This window comes from Euleptes europaea, chromosome 9, assembly GCF_029931775.1.
Source record: "Euleptes europaea isolate rEulEur1 chromosome 9, rEulEur1.hap1, whole genome shotgun sequence".
Taxonomy (NCBI): domain Eukaryota; kingdom Metazoa; phylum Chordata; class Lepidosauria; order Squamata; family Sphaerodactylidae; genus Euleptes; species Euleptes europaea.
The window spans coordinates 91469770-91490760 of NC_079320.1; the positions used below are offsets into that span (position 1 = coordinate 91469770).

The following is a 20991-nucleotide window of genomic DNA, read 5'->3' on the forward strand; positions in this document are numbered from 1 at the left end:
GCCAGTGCAGTGATTGACTTCCTTCCTTCAGGTGAAACATTCTCTTCATGTTTTAAAGCAACACAGCAGCCAAAAGATTAGGTTAGAGCAGTCATGTCCAAAGTCCGGCCCGGGGGCCAATTGCGGCCCCTGGGCCGGTTTGATACGGCCCCCCAGCCTGTTTTGCAGAGAGAGAAAAGGGGGCGCGAGGGGGCTGTGCCTGTGCTTTGCATCCCCGACCGAGGGGGCGACGCTTGGGTGGAGGGTCGCCTCGATTGGCTGTCTCAGCCCCACCCCCCGAAATGAAGGCCAGCGAGTCTGAAACCCTATAGAGGCCACTTCTTACCCAGCCCGCGCATGGGGATGCGGCCTTTGTTGTTCTGACGCATGGAAAAGCAGCAGCAGCTCCTCCCGAGTGGGTCAAGGGGGATCCTGAGGATGGGTTGCGGGGGACTCAAGGGTGGGAAAGGTGGCGCGGGGGCGGGGAAGGGAAATGCAAGGGAGATCAGAGGCTGGCCCCAGTCCAGGAGAGGAAAGACACCCCCCAACACACACACACACACACACACACACACACAAACACCAAAAAGCCTGGGAGTGGGGGGGCTGCTCCATCTGGCTCTCTTTCCTCCTTCCTCTCTGCAGAAGTATGGGGTGGGGGGGGAGATGCAGCCCCTTCCCTGCATTGCGGAGGCCTCGCGAGGGATCCAGATTTGCAGGGTGGGTGGGAGGGAGGAGAGGAGACACTGGATGGGTCTTGAGTGGGGGGATTGTGAGTCAAGGAAAGGCAGGGGGGAGAGGGGGCTGGATTTGGGGGCGGAGAGTGTTTGGAGTCAGACCCCCAGCAGGTTCTCTCCAAGGCAAGTGGCTGCTTCGAAAGAAGGGATGGGGAAAATAAATGACTCCTGGCATGTATCGTGTTTGGAAATGAGGTGCGTTCAGACGGGGCCGAGTCTGCAGTGTTCATTCCGGAGGTCAAAGCCCCGAGCAGAGAGCAAAGAGGTCAGAAGGAAAGAAGAAGAGAAGAGTTGGTTTTTATATGCCCACTTTCTCTACCACTTAAGGGTGGCTTACAATCGCCCTCCCCTTCCCCTCCCCACAACAGATACCCTGTGAGGTAGGTAAGGCTAAGAGAGCTGTGACTAGCCCAAGGTCACCCAGCTGGCTTCGTGTGTAGGAGCGGGAGAAACAAATCCAGCTCACCAGATTAGCCTCCACCGCTCATGTGGAGGAGTGGGGGAATCAGACCCAGTTCTCCAGATCAGACTCCACCTCTCCAAACCACCGCTCTTAATCACTACACCACGCTGGCTCTCATGGGGAGAAAAACGCCACATTCCTCCCTGCACGGGAGATGTCAGAGTGTTTGAATCTTGGACTCCATGAGAATGAAAACCAGTTTATTTCCTGGCTCAGATGAGGGGAGGACAGAATACCCCCGGCATGGTTGAAGGGAGAGAGTCGACAGTCCCAGAGAGGCACATGAGTGGGGGACGGGGGAGGAAGAGTTCCTGCTCCCTCCCTACAGAAGGAAGGTTGGAGATTTAGAAGCTGGGGGGCGTCCGGTGAACTGAAAGGGGCTTCGGGGAAAGGAAGGAATGTAGCCATGGTTTTTGTGGCGCAGTCTGTGGTTATGGGCATAATAAGTATGCCGTTTGCAATAAACTTTGCATAAAATAGTTAATTTGCATTTAATTAAAAATGTCTGGCAAAATGGTCGGCCCTCACGCATGTTCACTTCATCAAATCTGGCTCTCTTTGAAAAAAGTTTGGACACCCCTGGGTTAGAGACTTTGTTTAAATGGGAATTCCCCCCCCCCCCTTGGGCTGCATGCATCGTTTCTCCTCGCCCTGCCTTCAGCCTGAAAAGGACAACTCTGGGAAGGCCGCTCTGTGAGATTTCTCTGCGTGGGCAGATTGGCCCTGCCTTGGTTTGGCCTTTCACGTTTCATCACTGGACATAAAGGTTGACCTCAGAAACTGAGCCTCATTGAAGCACAAGTTGTATCAACTGTGTTCTTTCTACTGATGAAATATAAGAGACTTCGTATGTGACTCCAGGAAATGAGAGTTGGTGCCCTTGGCACGGGTGCTAGTTCCAAAGGCTTTGTGTTGCTCAGTTTGTTGACCATTCCTGTTGTGGGGGGAGGGAAGCTCAAGGCCTTAACCATGCACTATAGGTTGCCCTACAACCGTCTCAGGCATGGCGTCTCTGTTATTGCTCATTCCTACCCTACATGGGAGAACTGCAGCCCAGTTTTGTTATTTGTTACTGACCTCAACACTTCTCTGTCAGAACTTGATTCTTGCAATGAGTGCCGAAGGTTGGTTTCATCTGTTTGACCTCACGCCCCCACCCTTGAAGCACCTGGATGCCCCTGGCCACCATGAGCCCCCAACAACTGATGACCAGAAGCCGGGATTCAGGCAGCACATTCCTGCCAACACCAAAGTTATGCTGATCAGTGACATCGGTGAGCAAGTACTTTGATGCACGCTATGTAGAAGGGGGTAGGGAATTTGGGGTGGGTGGGTGGGAAGTGAGGCACGAGCCTATGGGGGAGCAGAATATCCCCCAAGCATCCCTTCTTCTCAAACCTGAGAAGGAGAAGGAATGTTGGTTGGAATCCTCAGTCAGTTATGTTGATCACCTTTCTGTACTAGACTAGAATTGGAATAAACGAGCCTGCCCTTGTCTTACCCCACTAACTAAAACTGGTTGCCCACTGATTAGTTAACTAAAGATTAAGTAAGTCAGTCTACTAACTGAGTCTTGCTGCTGTTGGGGATATGTTTGCATAACTTTATTTTGAGCAAGCAAGTTGGGTTTCTTCTGTTATGGAATGTGACATTTCCTGAGTGTTCGCACCACGTCTTCTGCCTCTTCCATGAACACACAGAGTGGAATTGAAATGTCGTGACGCTGTCTTGAGATGAGCTTTTTGTCTCTGTTTTGTGCTCTCAACAGATGGAGATGGGAAGAATGAGTTGGTTGTGGGCTACACAGACCGCGTGGTGCGAGCCTTTCGCTGGGAAGACTCATCCGAGAGTCCGGAGAATATTTCCGGGCAGCTGGTGCTGCTCAAGAAGTGGCTGCTGGATGGACAGGTAGCCAGTGCTGTGTGTGCGTGCCTGCGCAGGAACGTGCCCTTCGTAAACAAGGATGCCACAGGGGCAGCAGCAAGAAGCAGGGGCAGCAGCAAGGAGAAGGCCCACACCCTCGTGGCTGCTGGATTAAAATGTCAGAGAAGTCCGACATCATGTTCCCCTCAGTGGCCGACCAAATGCGCTAGGAGGCCCACAAGTGGGGGGGAGGGGGGATATCATTATGTGCCAGATTTTGAAAGAACTTCAGTGTTTTGTGCCCTTAATCTATACACCGAAAGCAACCCAATTCAACTTCCAAAACAAATAACTATAACCTTCCCCCCCTTCTTTTCCTTCTTTGATCGAGTGACCAGCTTACTGGATCGAGGGAATGTGGTTGATGTTGTGTACCTACATTTAAGTAAGGCTTTTGCCAGGGTTCCCCATGATGTTCTGATGGGTAAACTAGAGAACTGCGGTCTGGACCCCGGGATAGTTAGGTGGACAGAGAACTGGTTGCAGAACCGCACTCAAAGAGTAGTTGTCAGTGGCATTTCATCTGAATGGAAGGAGGTGTCCGGGGGGTGGGGGGTGCCACAGGGTTCGGTTCTGGGCCTGGTACTTTTCAATATTTTTATAAATAATCTGGATGAGGGTGTGGAGGGACTACTCATAAAATTTGTAGATGACACCAAATTGGGAGGAGCAGCGAACACACCAGATGACAGAGGTAGAATTCAACGAAATCTAAACACACTGGGAAAGTGGGCGGATGTGAACAGGATGCAATTCAACAAGGATAAGTGCCAAGTTCTACATCTGAGTAACTGAAATGAGGGACATGCATACTGCATGGGGGATACACTTCTGTGCAGCAGCGTGTGTGAACAAGATCTTGAGGTATGGGTGGGCTGTAAGTTAAATATGAGCAGCCAGTGTGACGCAGCGACAAAAAAAGCTAATGCAATCTTGGGGTGCACCAACAGAGGTACAACATCCAAATCGCAAGATGTCATAGTTCCGCTGTACACAGTATTGGTCAGGCCACACCTGGAGTATTCTGTGCAGTTCTGGAGGCCTCACTTCAAAAAGGATGTGGACAGAAGGGACCTGGAGACCAAGCCTTATGAGGAAAGGCTGAGGGAGTTGGGAATGTTTAGTCTGGAGAAGAGGGAGGTTGACGGGGGACATGATTGATCTCTGAGTATTTGAAGGGTAGGGCAGGGAGCTGTTTCTAATGGCAACAGAGAATAGGACTTGTAATAATTGGTTAAAATTGCAGGAGGAGAGGTACCAGCTGGATATGAGGAAAGTTTTGTACAGTAAGACAGTGGAATCAGCTGCCTAGGGAGGTAGTGAGCTCCTCCTTGCTAGCAGTCTTTAAGCAGAGGCAGGACAAACACTTGTCAGGGATGCTCTAGGCAGATCCTGCATTGAGCAGGGGGTTGTATTTGATGGCCTGTGTGGCCCCTTCCATGATTCTATGAACTAAGGAGCTGTGCTAACTTTTGGAAGTTATGTGAACTTGCCGTGGTATCTAGCATGGGCTGGTAGACTGATACCTGAGTAGGGACAATTATGTGGGCCCGAGAGATTTTGTGTGATCAAAGGAGGAATGAGAAGTGAAGCATACGGATGTGGTTGGTTGGAGAGGTAAAGATGTCCTTCCCAAAGAGATGGACCTGCCTCCTGCCTTCCTTCAGCTGCCGAGCTCAGTGTGGCAGATCCTCTTTGAGCAGGAATCTGATTTAGCTTGAATTTCTGATTTTAGCATTGTTGTGACCTTGCCCAGCCATTTGGACTCCCTCTTATAAACAGTGTGGTGTAGTGGTTAAGAACAGTGGTTTGGAGCGATGAAGTCTGATCTGGAGAACTGGGTTTGATTCCCCACTCCTCCACATGAGTGGCGGAGGCTAATCTGGTAAACCAGGTTAGTTTCCCCACTCCTACAGACGAAGCCAGCTGGGTGACCTTGGGCAAGTCATTCTCAGCCTCACCTACCTCACAGGATGTCTGTTGTGGGGAGGGGAAGGGAAGGTAATTGTAAGCCGGTTTGATTCTCCCTTAAGTGGCAGAGAAAGTTGGCATATAAAAACCAACTCTTCTTCTTGTGGAAATGTTTGGCCTATTCTGGGTGGCATAATCTGCAAGGCAGTTTGCCCTGCTTTGGCCTTTTCTTTCCTGGTAGAAGGCAGGTGTTTGTGTTCTTACTAGCTCTGATCCCTCTTTTCCTGAAGGCAAATTATATTTTTCTACTTTCTCCCTTTCTGTGCTAGAACAGGTAGACAGCCTGTCTGTGAATCCAGGCCCTGATGGTGCTCCTGAGCTGATCGTCTCCCAGCCTGGCTGTGGCTATGCAATCCTTCTCTGTACTTGGAAAGCCAATCCCCGGCCTCCAGCGGAGGGGGAGGCAGACAGTGCTGCAGCTAGCAGGTGAGTCTCCCAGGATCCTGTGACGGCAAGTGGGGACACTTCTAGCAGTATCTTTCTCCAAAATGGGGACCCAAAGCAATTGATATTATTCTTCTGTCTTCCATTTTTATTCTTCTGTCTTCCATTTTATCCTCACGACATTCCCATGAGGTAAGTAAAGTTGAGAATGTGTAACTGGGCCAAGGTCACCCAGTAAAGTTCCCCATCGTAGTGGTGATTCAAACCTGGGTCTTCCAGATCCTAGTCTGAAATTTTAACCACCACACTGCCCTTAGGGTAGCTGCTGTTAAACAGTAGCAAGCAGCCGGGCCTGGGTGAGATGAGCAGGTCGGATGGCAGCAAGTCTTCCGCTGGTTGCTTTCAGGCCTGGCCCAGGTGGATCCTCCTTCACAGGCCAAAACCAGGCTGGAAAGGGCCCTGCCCCCCCTCTGCTGACGGAAACTCAGACTTGAGGGCTGACAATACTGTTACATTAGAGGCCATATGGAGAGTAAATAGGCAAAATGGCATTATTCATCAAATTCATAAAAATATAAAACCTTTTTTAAATAGTCCCAATTAACCAAAGGCTTTATAGATATCCGATGCTATTAATGTTAATTCTTTTTTGGAATGAAACAGAAATCCCACTGTTTTCCTAACTCCATCAGCAATAAAACGTTTAGGTATAAACCCGTATTGATCAGAACTTACTAATGTAAGATACTAGGGGCTAGTATCTTACTAAGGGTTTTTATAGTCTGTATTCATCAAGTATCTCTGGGAGCAAGGTTTAGCTTGGTAAGCTATACTGTGGTTTCAGAGTGCATTTGAATAATAATTAGGGTTAAAATTACAAACCATGGTTAGCACTAATTAGATTTAAGTATTATGTGATCCAGCAGGGCCTTTCTTATGTTCTTAAAGACCTACAATTAATTAAAACAACCAAATCCTGGGTTTAGTTTAGCTGGATCCACAGGGCCAGCTGTACCTCTGACCATGCAAAAAGGAAGAAGCTGAGCTCAGATCTCAGTAACTGGCAGGGATGTTCCCAGTAATTCCTCTCAGTTGCCGAAAGAATCTCTGGCTCTGTCTGAGTTTATACACCTGTAACAAGAAGGAAAACGAAATCCCCAGTTAGCTGGCAAACATAGGGCGAAAATGCACGGTCGCTTTAGCCTCCTTTCTTCCCTGTTCCTGCCAGGATTCAGCCAGGATTGAACACATGAACGTGAGTTCGATCCTGGCTGAATCCTGGCTGGAACAGGGAAGAACGGAGGCTAAAGCGACCGTGCTTTTTCGCCCATATATCCCCAACCGTTCCCTTCCAGGGTTCCAAAATTAAAGCCAAAAAGTGACTCTCATAAGATGTATTGGGGTGTGTTTTGCCCTTTTTTCCAAGCCGGCTGAGATACAGTGTTGTGAAGGTATAATGGTCCTGTTCCTTTATAAACCATGTTGAACATTATATCCAAATGACTCTGTTTAGATTCCTTTTAGCTGCTCAGGTAATGTAACTTATAAAGTGGTTCTTAATCCAATGCTGTTTTAACACTGTTTCAGTGCCATTTGTATGTTCAAAATGAGACAACTCTGATTAATTGATCCTGGCAGGGCAGAGTGGGGGCATATATGGGGAAGAGCCCAGGGCCTTTTTGGGAAAGAGGCAAGACAAGGGATGACGTGGCGGCCAGGGCAGAGCTCCACTCGGCAAACAAAGAACTCATTCCTCTGGGTATCGGCATTAAAGCACCAGATTAAAATTAACCAAACTCCAGCATTCTCCCCTGTTCACACATTCTCTCTTGATCATTTTTTTGTGATGACAAACTATGCTAGACTTCTAACCATTGAAGTAATGTCTGGGCCTGTACTTTCCCTGTATTTAGGATGCGGGAACAGAAAGTATTGCTCCATTTTTCACCTCTTACACTGGAAGCAGACTCACTCCTCTTCAAGTTCATGGTAGTGTTTGTGTGGACTTGTGGTATGAAGCAGCCAAAAAGGGGGCCGAGCTCCACTTTCCTTGCTGCAGCTTCAGCCCTCTTCACACAACTGTCACCCAGTTAGGCAAGACATTGTTTAGGTTTAGTGATCCACGGCATCCATAAGGCATCCAACACCACATTTCAAATGAATCAATTTTCTTCCTTGTCTGCTTTCTTCCCTGTCCACATCCACAATTGGTTTGAATTATCTTGATCTTGGCCTCCAGCAGCACCTCCTTACAAAAAGAACCCTTTTCTAGTCTCTTCATGGCTGCCCTTGCTTCTGATTTCTTGGTTGCAGGGTAGCTTTCAGTCGATGATGGAGTCTAGGAATTGAAAATCTTTAATAATTTCAGTTTCTTCATTGTCAACCTTAAAGCCATATAATACCTCAGTAATCATTACTTTTTTGTTCTTGATGTTCAACTGTAATCCTGCTTTGGCACCTTCTCCTTTACTAGTCACTTGCTCTGTGTTCCTGTACACTGTAAAATGGGCGAAATGTCTCATAAATCTAAATAATTAATCTCTGTGGGATAGTTTTGCAGTTCTGGTTTGTATCAGTGGGTTCTACCTGGCCCCATCCATGTACACATGGACAGAAATATCCCTGTTTCCCTTTGTGAGGTGTTGGAGGGGATGTGACCCCCTGTTCTAACACACTGCCGGGGCTTCCAGGATGCTGCGCATTCACAATCAGATACCCTGTACAACTTTAGGCATCGGTTTCTTCTAGGGAAGCCCCAATTCGGGATGTGATTCTCCACCAGACGTCAGGTAGAATTCATAACAAGAATGTTTCAACCCATCTTGTTGGCAACATTGGCAGAGGTAAGTGGCAGAAATGAAGAAACAAAATGGTGTTGTATGTAGATGAATTTTATGCTAATTGTCTTATTTATTTATATTAATGCAATAAATGTAATGTGATTAATGTAATGCCCGTCTTTCTCAGTTGGACTCAAGGCAGATTATATGGAGTAAATGCAATTGATGGATGGGATGTTCAATAAACAGTGCTATAGGATTAGGGACCAGCCAGAAGTCTAAAAACAGAACTGCAGCAAAGCATAACTATTAACAATGACACCTTAAATGATGCAAACATTTCATAGCAGGACCCTGGTTTCAGCAAGCTGTGAACAGTAGTACAGACCCCAGTCCCTAATAATTTCTCCAAGTAACTTTGTTATTCATTTAGTACAATGCAAACTATTGCCTGGGTAGAAAAGCCCTCTTGAATCATTCAGTTTTGCATAGATTGCAGAAAGCCATGACAGTGGGAGCCTTTCTGATTTCCTCGGGCAAGCTGTTCCACAAGAAGGTGGCCACAGCGGAAAAGGCACTTGTACGGGGAGTTGTTGATTTTGCCCATTTGCAGGTTGGCCCTTAAGTCAATTATTTTTGACTTCTCCTGAAACAGAAATTGGTATGTCACATTTGTTGGTCTTAAAATTTTATATACTTGCCCTTCTGCACTGGAGCAAGGGCAGCAAATAAAAATGTCATAAATGAAGCCCTTGGAAGGCACAGGGCAAATGGGAAGGTTACACTCCGGCATGTGAGCTGAAGCCCTTCCAAAGACAGGTGAGTTTCCTGGCTGCTGCCGCCTGCTGTTCTGTAATGGAGAGGGATGGGAAACAGCTGAGAGGACCTCTCCTCCCAGAGGACTTTGGCATGGCTGCTTTCCTAACTCCGCTTCCTTGTGCTCTGTCTCTTCAGGGGGTACCAAGCAGCACAGTGGCTCGGGTCTGTTTGCACTCTGCACTTTGGATGGTAAGCCTTCCTGATTACCTGGGAACTAGCAGAGGGGAGAGATTCTGCAGACTGGGGAGGCCAGAGGGCAAAGTATCTTCCCAGCATTCTGTTCGGCATAACACGGGAGGGGGCCTTGCCCTCTGTGGATAGCCCAGACTAGCCCAAGCTCATCAGAACTCAGAAGCTAAGCAGGGTTGGCCATAGCTAATGTAGAGGAAAGCTGCCCGGCCTCCGCTGGGTGGTCCTCTGTAAAGATGGTCCCAAAGTTACTTCTAACCAAAACACTGAGCACAGGAAGCCTTCCTGAGCTCAGCAGGTAAGCTGCCACCAGCCCTTATTCATTCAGTTAGCCCCAGGCCAGAGGATAAGGGCAATCTCTGCTAGCTGATACCAAATTAGTGTGTAAAACTCACCCTGCAAGGTAGGAGGCTTTGTAGGGGGAGAATTTACACGGACAAAGGTTTGGGTGTTGGTAGGTGGACCCACAAAACAATGAGGCACTCAGATTTAGACTTAAAGAACACAACCAAAATATAGGTTAAATATTCCAAAGATTTGTGCTCGTTACAGAAAAGCAAAAGACTAATGAAGTAGTTTAAGCAGAAAATAACAACAGGTTTAACACAGCTAACTACACAGTAAGATCTTTAGGTACAAAGGTTTGGCAAAGCTTTTTGGCAAGTTTCAAATAAGGTTTACCAGTTCCACAAAAGTCATAGCATCTTGGTACAGCATCCAGAGTTGGTTCCATAGTCAGTCTGACAAAAAGTCTCCCTAAAAGGGCAAATCAAAATGGGTTTTTGATGAAGCTGACATGCCGCTGTATATCCCAAGCATTCATAGATTATGGCTATCAGTTGGCCCTTTTTTCCCCGCAGTCCCAAAAGAGTGAGCCCACATTGTCCAATGAGACTGCGAGAAGATCCATAAACCAGTAATTAATTGACGTGTCAAACATTGCCCCCCTCTTGCATCAGGGTATGTCAAAAGGTGAGCTTGAGCATGCAGAACTCAATTCACCTGGTACTCGTCAGCGAGAGATAAGGCCTTGTCCGACAGATTAGTTGCTTTGGTGACTAACGACCTTCAATTTAGGGAGGAAGCAAGTTGTAAAGGCTTCACAGCTGCATCTTATCTTTGCCCCCACAGGAGTGAATCTTTCAAAAGTGAAACCGTTCCCACAGCAATAAATTGCAGGCTGGAATGTTTGCATTCCAACCGCTCAGAGTCTAATATCAATCTAGAGTAGGCCAACTAATGGCTATTAGTGAGAATGGATACTAGTCATGCTGCATACCTATTCTCTCTAGTATCAGAGGAGCATGCCTATTATTTTGGGTGTGGTGGAACACAGGCAGGATGGTGCTGCTGCACTCGTTTGTGGCTTCCTGGAGGCACCTGGTTGGCCACTGTGTGAACAGACTGCTGGACTTGATGGGCCTTGGTCTGATCCAGCAGGTCCTTTCTTATGTTCTTATGTTCAAAAGCCTGTACCAAAGAAATTTAACCGCAAGGAATTATGGGGACCCATTTCCTTGACAGTTAGTACTTGGATGGCAGACCACCAAGGAAGTGTGAGGCTGCTAAACAGGGGAAACCATCACAAACCCCCTCTGAAGCCTCTTGCCTTGAAAACCCTATGGGGTTGCTGTAAGACAGGTGTGACTGGAAAGCAGAAGGGGGGCTTCTATATTGTAGCAGCACCTGGGAAAGGCAATATATTTCCACGTGCTCTGAGCGCAGGGACTCCCTGCTCTTTCTGCTGCCAGGTCAGCAAGTGTTTTATTTTCTCCCTAGGGATTCTAGGCAAAGGAGTGGGATGGGGCCTGACGTTTCCTGCCTCCAGTTACCCTGCCATTACGAAGCAGGAGCCTGTACATTCTCTCTCTCTCACTTACATGTGTTGGGACTAACTGATTAAATCTTGATCTCCCCCCCCCCCAATGTCTGACACACACACCCCAATACCACAACCCTTTCACCCTTTCGAGAACAGATTATCGAACCCCTCCTGAAAGATTGCCTTGGCGGCACCGATAAGGAGCAAGTCAGATTTCTCCTGTGATAGTCACTCTCAGGTTACTGCAGGAGTTGCCAACTTCCTGGGACTTATTTTTAAACTTTTAAAAACTATTTTAATCCATGTGCATGATTTTAAGGAAGAGTTTTACTCAAGTTTCAAAACCTCCTTTTATCCTAATATGTATTTATTTATTTAATGCCAATAAAGGTTTTGATATTATTGATATTAAAAACCCCAAATGATGGACAGGACACTTGCCTAATTGGGTGTTAACACCAGGAAAGGGTTTCATGTGCTCGAGCTTGTTGGGGGAGCTGTGGTAGACTCCCCAACTTTCTAGGAGGGCAAAAAGTGGTTTTATTGGACACGGCTCTTGAGAAAGCAGAGAAGCTCTTGAGCCAGGACAAGTGTCGAGTGCAGGGAGCTGCCCAAGCTGCTGACTGGGATCCAAGCCCAGAAGCAGGGCCGGAAGGGAAGGACCGCACAAGCAATGTTCAGGTCGCCACTGGGCAGCTTTGTAGCTCTATCCCTCCCTGGCTTCTCACTTTTGAGAAGGAAGAGGATGGCCGGGGAGGCCTCATGATGCCGAGCCAACAGGCTGCCTTTTGATGCAGGAGTTGTTGCCCTCTTGGTTGGGGGGGGGATCCTGAGGTCCCCAGAAAACACAGGTTCCAAGGGTGGGGATGCATTCCATAGTGGCTGTCCTGAGGTTCCTTGGGTGGGGCCCTGTCCTCTTCCTTCTGTGAGGTCCCGAAGCCTTCAGTGGGGCTTCTCTCTTCTGATCATGTCTCCTGATGCATCCCAGGTCTGAGAGAGGTCCTGACAATTTAGCAAAGCAGGGATACTGTGACAGCCGCTGCTGACAAGCTAATCTGTGTGTTTTCTATGAAACACAGCACTGAATTCTCCTCTCAGCCGTGGTGCTCTTAGGATACACCTTTTCCTCATGGTCTCTCTTGCGGGTGCAAAGCCCATTCTGCAGAGCACCGGGCTGGGAATCACCAGCCTCCTGCAGTCACCTCCCTGGTACGGGCTCTGTGCCTCAGCTTTGACGCAGGTGGGGATTGTTTGCTTTTGTGTCCTGTTGGAGCTGACACAGGGCCCTCCTTCTCTCTTCCCCCCTCCTTTAGGGACACTGAAGCTGATGGAAAGGGCAGATAAGCTGCTGTGGTCAGTGCAGGTCGACCACCAACTTTTTGCTCTAGAAAAACTGGATGTTACCGTGAGTTCTAGGTTTTTTTCTTGGCCAACAGGGTTGTGTTGGGCAAAGGACTTCTGGTCAGGTCGGTGCCTCACCTGGCTGGAGATAGAAGTAAGCCAGGTCACCTGTCAGAAGGAAAGGCAGTCCTTCTTTGCCTCTTTCCCAGAAGAGGGTTGTCACTGCTGCCTGCTCACGGTTCTGGTAGCGGCTGTTCCTTCCCTCCCCTCAACTCAAGGAACAAGGATGGGGCCTCACCCCCACCCCCGTATTGAGAAGAAGCAGGGCTGCTCTGGGGGTGGTGAGTGGGCACCATTGGTAGCAGCGTTCTCCTTGGGAAGAGGCAGACTGGCGGAGCCCTACAGGCAGCCCAGAGCAGTTCAACGCCTCTAGTGAATGGGCCATATTGTTTACATTCGGGCTATGTGCATGAAGTATATATAAAATGTAACATAAATGAATTTCATGTTTAGACTTGGATCCCATCCCCAAGATATCTCATTAGGTATATGCAAAAGTTCCAAAGGGGAGGGCTGTGGCTCAGTGGCAGAGCATCTGCTTGGCATGCAGAAGGCCCCAAGTTCAATCCCCGGCAATTCCAGGTAAAAGGACTAGGCAAGTAGGTGATGTGAAAGACCCCTGCCTGAGACCCTGTAGAGCCACTGCTAGTCTGAGTAGACCAATACTTTGATGGACTAAGGGTCTGATTCAGTATAAGGCAGTTTCATGTGATCATGTGTTCAAGTATTCCAAAATACGGAAAGATCAAAAATATGGACCACTTCTGGTCCCAAGCCGTCCGGATAAAAGATATTCAACCTGTAGTAATAATGGATGTTTTAGCAAGGAGAGGAGGAGAAGCAGGAGGGGGGAGCTAAATATAAATCTGATTCCCACACGTGCCCCCTGCCTGCGGATACTTAAATCCACAGAGAGGGGCACAATCATCCAAACAGATATTTCTGAAGATCTGGGGGAGCTTCTATGTAAAGCCTTTGAGAAGAAACCATTTGTGTTTTAAGAGTAGGTTGTCATCAGCATGCTGGTGACACCGTGTTCTAGATTTCTTTGTCTGGGTGGCTCAGTGCAGCTGTGGTGGTTTTGAGCCGCTGCCAGTCTTCTGTAGTTGGATGGCTGAGAGTGAACAAGTTGAAACTGAAACCGAATGTCAGAAGTGATCGTCATCGCAAAGGCTGAGGTCCTGGCGTACATTATACTTCCCACATTTGATGGGGTTCAGGTGGCCCTTGCTGACTCAGTTAAGAATCTAGGGGTTATGGTTGTTCCAGCATTACTGCTGGAGAAGCAAGAGTTAAACTGCTGTTTGTCCCCCCCCTCCCATTTTGCAGGTTGCAGCTCTTGTATTTGCAATCATCATGCTAGCTTCTTTGCTTTTTTTACTCAATACTTCTGCTTTGATGCGAAGTTGTTCATACTGTGTCTGGATGGATGCGGGAATGGGTATCCTGCTTGCAGGCTTATGGGATTTCCAACACATCACATAGAACTGTGCTGATTAGATGCTGGATCTCTTCCAGGGAAATGGCTATGAGGAAGTGATTGCTTGTGCTTGGGATGGCCAGACGTATATCATAGACCACAGCCGGACAGTCGCCAGGTTCCAGGTAGATGAAAATGTGAGCGCCTTCTGTGCAGGTGAGCCACCTAAGTGCTTGGCAGGTCTGTAGCCCTGGTCAGAACTGTGCTCTCTGCTTTTTGCTCAGAATATTTTGCTCTGAGTTTAGTGGTAATGCAGAGATCTCTGTTAAAGACCTGGGAGAGCTGCTGTGAGTGGGAGAAGTCAGTTACTGGCATAGATGGACCTGTGGCCTCACTCAGTATGAACTCTCATGAGCAAAAGTTAGCCAGAGTGGCTTTGCCTGCATAAAGTCCCAGGTTCAACACCTGGCATTGGTGAACTGCAAAAGACCACCTTCTGCCTGACATCTTGGATGATGCTGTGTTGGGTAGATCAGTAACTGGGCAGCCTTGCTTCTCCCTCTCCTTTTGTGATGTAAAAGAAAAGTCTGATGGAGCACCAAACTCCGGCATGGCTACTCTTTTTGGCCTAATAGGGGGTCAAGCTTTTGCTCCAGCTTAGGTTACATCCAAGGGTGGATTCTTTGCTGTGATTTTGTTTTAGGGAACAAACCCTGAGCCAAGCACCCAGGAAGCTGCTCTGCGGGAATGCCATGAATCCTCAGGCTGTGGGCGAGTGCTGGTGCACTAGGTGACGGTTGCATCAAGTGGTGTCATGTCTGTGTGACTGAACCAGCCCAGCATTACCTCAACTGCACTGTTTCCATAAAATTCTTGCTGTTGTGTCCCATATTCAGCTGCCCGCTGTCAAGAGTGCAGCGGTCAAGGGAGTGTGTGCTCTTGGGAGCACATTTTCGTTAAACTCCATTCCCATTCTTCTGCTTCAACAGAATCCCTATTTCTGCTCTAGGAGGGATTAAAACTCACTGGTGTGCTAATAGCCAGTTCTTGTCTTTCCAAGAAGGGCTGTAGGCCCGTGACTGAGGGAAGGTACTTCATAGCTGAAGAGGATATGTGAGTATCCAAGGACAAGGCTGGCTCCTTGAGCACCCCCAAGCTGTAGATCTGCTTTTCAAGGCAGAGCTCTTCCCCTTCTAGAGTGGGCAAAAGCCCTGCCCCTGACTCAGTGGGGGAGTGCCACACAGACCTGTGGTGTGGGCCCATTGTGTTGGCCCCTCCCCCCTTTAAAGCCAAGTCCCGCCGAGGCTGTGCCTTCTAGAGTGGGCAAAAACCTGAATGTGTCAGGACGCTCAGCTAGCAAGTCATCTGCATTCAGCTTCAGTGGTGGTCATTACATTACATTAAAACTTTATGAAGGTTCACGACCAGCACAAAAACAGGTACAGGGAATAAACAAAAGAAATAAGGTCAGTATACAGCCAAACTCATGTAGCAACTGCCAACAAACATGGTATATACCAAACACAAACTGCATTTTTAATGCTCCCCCATGTAAAAACCCCTTGCAAGTAAAAAAAACACACACACACACATCAGAGTGAATGGTTGTATCCTCGCCTTTGCATGCTGTGCCAGTTTTCCAATTAATTCATTCCAGTGAACAATGAATATGCAGGAAATTTGAAAAGGGGTCGTCCCTCCCCTGTGGTCTGACGTGGTACAGCCCATTGGGCCTCCTCCTGCTGCTGCTGCGTGCGTAGGCCAGGTGCCCTTCTGTTTTCTGGAGTTCTCTTTGGCCTCAGCTGTTTCTCAGATCTCCCTGGATGTATCTGTTGGTCCTTAAGTAACAGCCGCCCTTTGCCTTCATCTCTTTAGGTCTGTATGCCTGCCAGGGAGGCCGCAACAGCCCTTGTCTGGTATACATCAGCTTCAACCAGAAGATCTATATTTATTGGGATGTCCAGCTGGAAAGAATGGAATCCACCAATCTGCTGAAGATACTAGAGAGCAATTCTGAATATGGAAAACTCCTGCAGCAGCTGGGCGTAGGTGCGTGGCCCGTCTCCTATGGCCAGAGGGGTGTGTGTGCTCATTTATATACAAGAGAGGAGTAGACTTATGAACAGCACATTTAGAATTCCACTTTGAAATTAACCAAATTCTGTGCTTAAAATGGCAGCAAACATTAAATCCATGTTTTAATACACCCACACCAATGTTTATCAACTGGATTTTAAAAATAAGAACCAGACCGTTAGAATTTGTAGAGAACAGGAAGCACGGGACATTCTGTATGAATGGGAATACTTTTTAATACCCGCTGTGCCATCGATTTTCAGGCAATTCTTGCCTTTACTCCCTTTGGAGCCTTTGTATCCATTGCCAGCCGAGGCCCTGCTCTCTGCCTCCACCATCACCACAAAGGGGAGGGGAGGGGAGCACATCAAGCCCGGTGTGCCCTCCCTTTGGCAGCTCCGTTGATGCCACATCTGAGCATCAGTCATCATGAAAGCCCTTGGTTTTCCCTGGAGCTTTGTTGAGTTTTTTTTTGGGGGGGGGTCTTCCTCCTCTTCCCTCATACTTGCTGCTACTATATACTTTTGGGACTCCTGATTGAATGGTTGCTGCTTACTGCCCTACATAAAACCATAAGAAAGTCCCTGCTGGATCAGACCAAGGCCCATCAAATCCAGCAGTCTGTTCACAAAGTGGCCAACCAGGTGCCTCTAGGAAGCCACTAACAAGACAAGTGTAGCAGCGCCATCCTGCCTGTGCTCCACCGCACCCAAAATAATAGGCATGCTCCTCTGATACTAGAGAGCCCTGGGTTGGTGTTGGATATTTTCCCTGCTGTTTTTATAATATGACAGTGTTTTTAATTCTCTGTTTAAATATTAAATAATACTGTTGCATGTTATACTTTTTATTCTTACTGATGTGACTGATACTGATTTTGTCTTCAGCCCCCTTGGCCATTTTCAATAGATAAATATTTTAAATACTTAAATAAATAAATAAACAAATAAATAAATATTGGTTCTTGTAGGTTATCCGGGCTGTGTAACCGTGGTCTTGGTATTTTCTTTCCTGACGTTTTGCCAGCAGCTGTGGCAGGCATCTTCAGAGGAGTAACACTGAAGGACAGTGTCTCTCAATGTCAAGTGTGTAGGAAGAGTAATATATAGTCAGAAAGGGGTTGGGTTGAGCTGAATCATTGTCCTGCAAAAAGTATCAAAGGTAATGTGCTAATCATTGTCCTGTAAGTATCAAGATAATGTGCTAATGAGGGTGTGGTATGTTAATATGGAACCATTGTATCCTGAAGTGATTTGTTAATGTGTGAAATCCAAAGCTAATCTGCATGGCTATTGTTGACTATAGTCTTTGTTAATCTGGAGGTTTTCAGGACAGGAAGCCAAGCCTTATTCATTCTTAAACTCTCTTCTTTTCTGATAAAATTGTGCTGATGTTTATGAATTTCAATGGCTTCTCTGTGCAATCTGACAAAATAGTTGGTAGAATTGTCCAGTCTTTCAGTGTCTTGGAATAAGACCCTGTGTCCTGTTTGTGTCAGTCTATGTTCAGCCACTGCTGATTTTCTCAGGTTGGCCAAGTCTGCAGTATCTTTCATGTTCTTTTATCCTTGTTTGTATGCTGCGTTTTGTTGTCCCAACGTAAACTTGTCCACAGCTGCAAGGTATACGTTATACTCCTGCAGAGGTGAGGGGGTCTCTTTTGTCTTTTGCTGATCGTAGCTGAGACACTGTCCTTCAGTGTTACTCCTCTGAAGATGCCTGCCACAGCTGCTGGCAAAACGTCAGGAAAGAAAATACCAAGACCACGGTTACACAGCCCGGACAACCTACAAGAACCAATGAACTCTGACCGTGAAAGCCTTCGACAAAATAAATAAATAAGCAAAAGAGATTTCTGTTTTAAGGAACTTTGAAAGAAAGTGGCAAGTGTGGAGGAAAGAGGCAAGTGCAATAATCCTTGGCAGGGGCTTTTTCTTTTCTTTTTGCTGTTAAGTCGCAGCTGACTTATGGTGACACGGTGGGGTTTTCAAGGGAAGAGACATTCAGCAGTGATTTGCCATGGCCTGCCTCCGCGTCGCTCCCCTGGTATTCCGTGGAGGACTCCCATCCAAATTCTTGCCAGGGTTGAGGCTGAGAGTGTGTGACTGGCCCAAGGTCACCCAGCAAGCTTCCATGATGTGAACGAGTTTCCCAGATCCTAGTCCGACACCTTACCCACTACACCACACTGATCTCTCTATGTGCGTGAAGGGAAATCCCAACTCCTGAACACAATTACCCCTTGAATTTTAAGCCACCAGCAAGCGCTGTCTGTCCACTTAAGAGCTTCTCTCCTCAATTCAGACTAGAATTTCTTTTTCCATATTCTAACACTCCCTTATGCAGCTCTTTCTTGCATGATTAAAATGTGGTATCACAAACTTCAGATTGAGGGGTAAATGGTCACTATCATGGTAGGTAGCAACCTCAAATGATTCAACAAACTGAACCATATTTCGTTTTCGTGGCTTCTGTGCAGTCCCACATGGGGACTGCGCAGGCGCAGGCCAGCCACGGAAAAGATTAGCAGAGCTTCAAGAAGAGTTAGCTCCAAAGGAGCGCTCCCCTCCCCCTCCCATCAGGGACCCAGCCTTAACGGCTCTTCCCGCCCAGGAGTCACCTGACCGGAGGGGGTGGGGAGCACTCTTCCCTCAGTTCTCATTCTGCCGCCGCGGAGAGAACAGTGTTTTGGATGAGCTTCGTCTATTGTAACGACTCTGAGGTAAAACTTTTGACCTTTACCCCAGAGAGTCTTGAGTTGTATGGACATGGCCCTGTTTAAGAAGTGCCGCACATGCGGTACGAAAATGGCTTCATCTGATGAGCACAAGGACTGCCTTCTATGTCTGGGCGAGGGCCATGTGGTGGCGGCTTGTAAGGCCTGCTCGCTGTTTACTCATAAATGCCGCCAACACAGAGCTAAGAAGTTAATGGCGGCCCTGTATGAAAAATCGCTCCGGCCGGAGCAGACCTTGAGGCCCAGTTCTCTAGACCCCGCTTCCTCGTTTAAAAGGTCCACCTCTCGGGCTAGAGACGATAGAGCCATGTCCGAACCACCGTCGAAAAAACACAAGGATAAAAAGAAGAACCCTGCTTCGCCAAGATCGAAGAAACGGGAAGAGTCGGTTCGATCGGCCCCGGAGAGTTCTACCTTAACTAGGCCTTCGACGTCGACTGCATCGACGCCATGCGCGCCCGATAGACCGGTCGACGTCGGGAGATCGTCGCCGAGGCATCGAGCTCCCTCGCGGAGGGGATCCAGATCTCCGGGGCATACTTCTGCCTCACCTCGTCGCCGCTCCCCGCCGAGTAGAGGCTCAACGGCCCCTAATGATCGGGGTCGGAGCCCACGCCAACGCCTGCAGAGTGCAGCTGCACCTGCCTTAAGGCCCCCTCACCCCCCCATCGCCTTCGGGGGTTGAGGTGCATTCTTCGTCGTCGGAGGAAGACGTCTTTGAGGTTCCCGGGGTTGTTATCTCGGACTCGGAGGAGCCCTTGGCGTCGGAGGCGTATCAAAGGGATTATATCCCATACCACGACTGGGGCCCATGGGGGTACTGCCCTCCCCCATGGTATCCGCAGTTCAACTTCATCGACCCGCGTCGCCAGCTCGACGTCGACTACTATCATCGTCGCGTCGACGCCGACAGCCTTCACCGGAGTGATGCCGGGACCTACCACCGACGCCGGGGGGACGCGATTCCGGCCCATCACCAGAGTGCGCCAGCCCCCTCCACAGCTTTCGCCGACGCCCCTTCTCGACGTCATGAGGTTTCCAGACCTTCGGCGGGCATAGCGCCGACTTCTGCCGTCCCGGCTCCCCTCCCTTCGACGTCGGCAGCGATCGGCGCCGAGGAGCTACCGCCAACAGCGGCTTCGACATCGAGGCCCAGGCAAGTCGCCGAGGTCGACGTCAGCGATGACGACACCGACCTGGACTCAGTGTCTTCTTCGGAGGGCACTTCTCTGCCATCCCCGGACGATATCGTGGGAGATCCCACCCCGGTTTCCCCCACGGAGGACCTGAGGGTTTTTTCTGAGCTTTTATTACGCATGGCTAAGGTTTTAGGATTATCAGCCATTCAGGCAGACCCTAGACCATCTGACCCCATTATGGGTGTTCTTTATAGCCCTGATACAGGCCCAGCCAAACTACCCATGGTCAAGGGCATTAAAGAGGTTGCCATGGCTACTTGGCAAAGGCCAGCCTCAGTTGTGGCCTCGATTAAGAAAATAGAAAATCTTTACAAGATTAATGAGGAGGATGCGAAGTTTCTTTATAAACATCCGCAGCCCAACTCCATCATTACTGCGGTGCTTGCAGCAAAATATAAATCGGGTGCCCACTTTGCTCCCCTTGATAAGGAGGGGCGTAAATTAGACGGGCTAGGCCGAAAGCTTTATTCTTCGGCTGCTCTGGGCATTCGTATTGCCAACTTTGGTGCCCTAATGGGGAGATATCAGATGTCCTTATGGGACAGGGTATCTGAGGTGTTCGATTCTCTGCCCGAGGAGAAGAGAGCTCTCTTGAAGGGCCTCCAATCTGAGGGCCAGAGACTGGGGAAAAACCAGATCGCTCTCACGCCATATGGCGGACGCCTTGGGTAGGAGTATGGCGTCAAGTATTGTTCTCCGTCACCACTCTTGGTTGAGGGCATCCACGCTGGCCCCTGATGTCAAGGCAAGGATAGAGGACATGCCTTTTGACGTGAAAGCATTGTTTTGCGATTTAACTGATGAAGTGTTACATAATCTTCGCAAACAAAAGGCAACAGCAAAGTCCTTAGGGGTTACCCAGCAGGCTGGCCCCTCCTACAGACCCAGGCCTTTCTATAGGCACTCTCAAACTTATTATTCGGGAAGGGCTCACAGGCCTCAATCATGGGGTTACCAGCAATCCCAGTCCCGTCATTTCCCCACTGCTCAGCAGGACAAAGGATTCACCCCTAGGAGTAGGGGTAAAAAAGGAGGTTACCCCCCACGAGACAACCAAGGGGGAAAGAAGAACGTGTCCTGACTAGCTAGTTT

The 20991-nt window shown here is 48.5% G+C and overlaps 1 protein-coding gene across 1 annotated transcript in view; it reads left to right on the top strand.

Moving 5' to 3' along the window:
• Positions 1–20991, top strand: part of ITFG2 (integrin alpha FG-GAP repeat containing 2) — a 31340-nt gene that overhangs the window by 5893 nt on the left and 4456 nt on the right. Inside the window, exons 4-11 of the mRNA XM_056855905.1 lie at positions 2276–2453; positions 2948–3087; positions 5348–5499; positions 8206–8300; positions 9192–9245; positions 12381–12472; positions 13987–14104; positions 15764–15937. Of these exons, the coding sequence (XP_056711883.1) occupies positions 2276–2453; positions 2948–3087; positions 5348–5499; positions 8206–8300; positions 9192–9245; positions 12381–12472; positions 13987–14104; positions 15764–15937 (1003 nt within the window). The remainder of the gene's footprint in view (positions 1–2275; positions 2454–2947; positions 3088–5347; positions 5500–8205; positions 8301–9191; positions 9246–12380; positions 12473–13986; positions 14105–15763; positions 15938–20991) is intronic.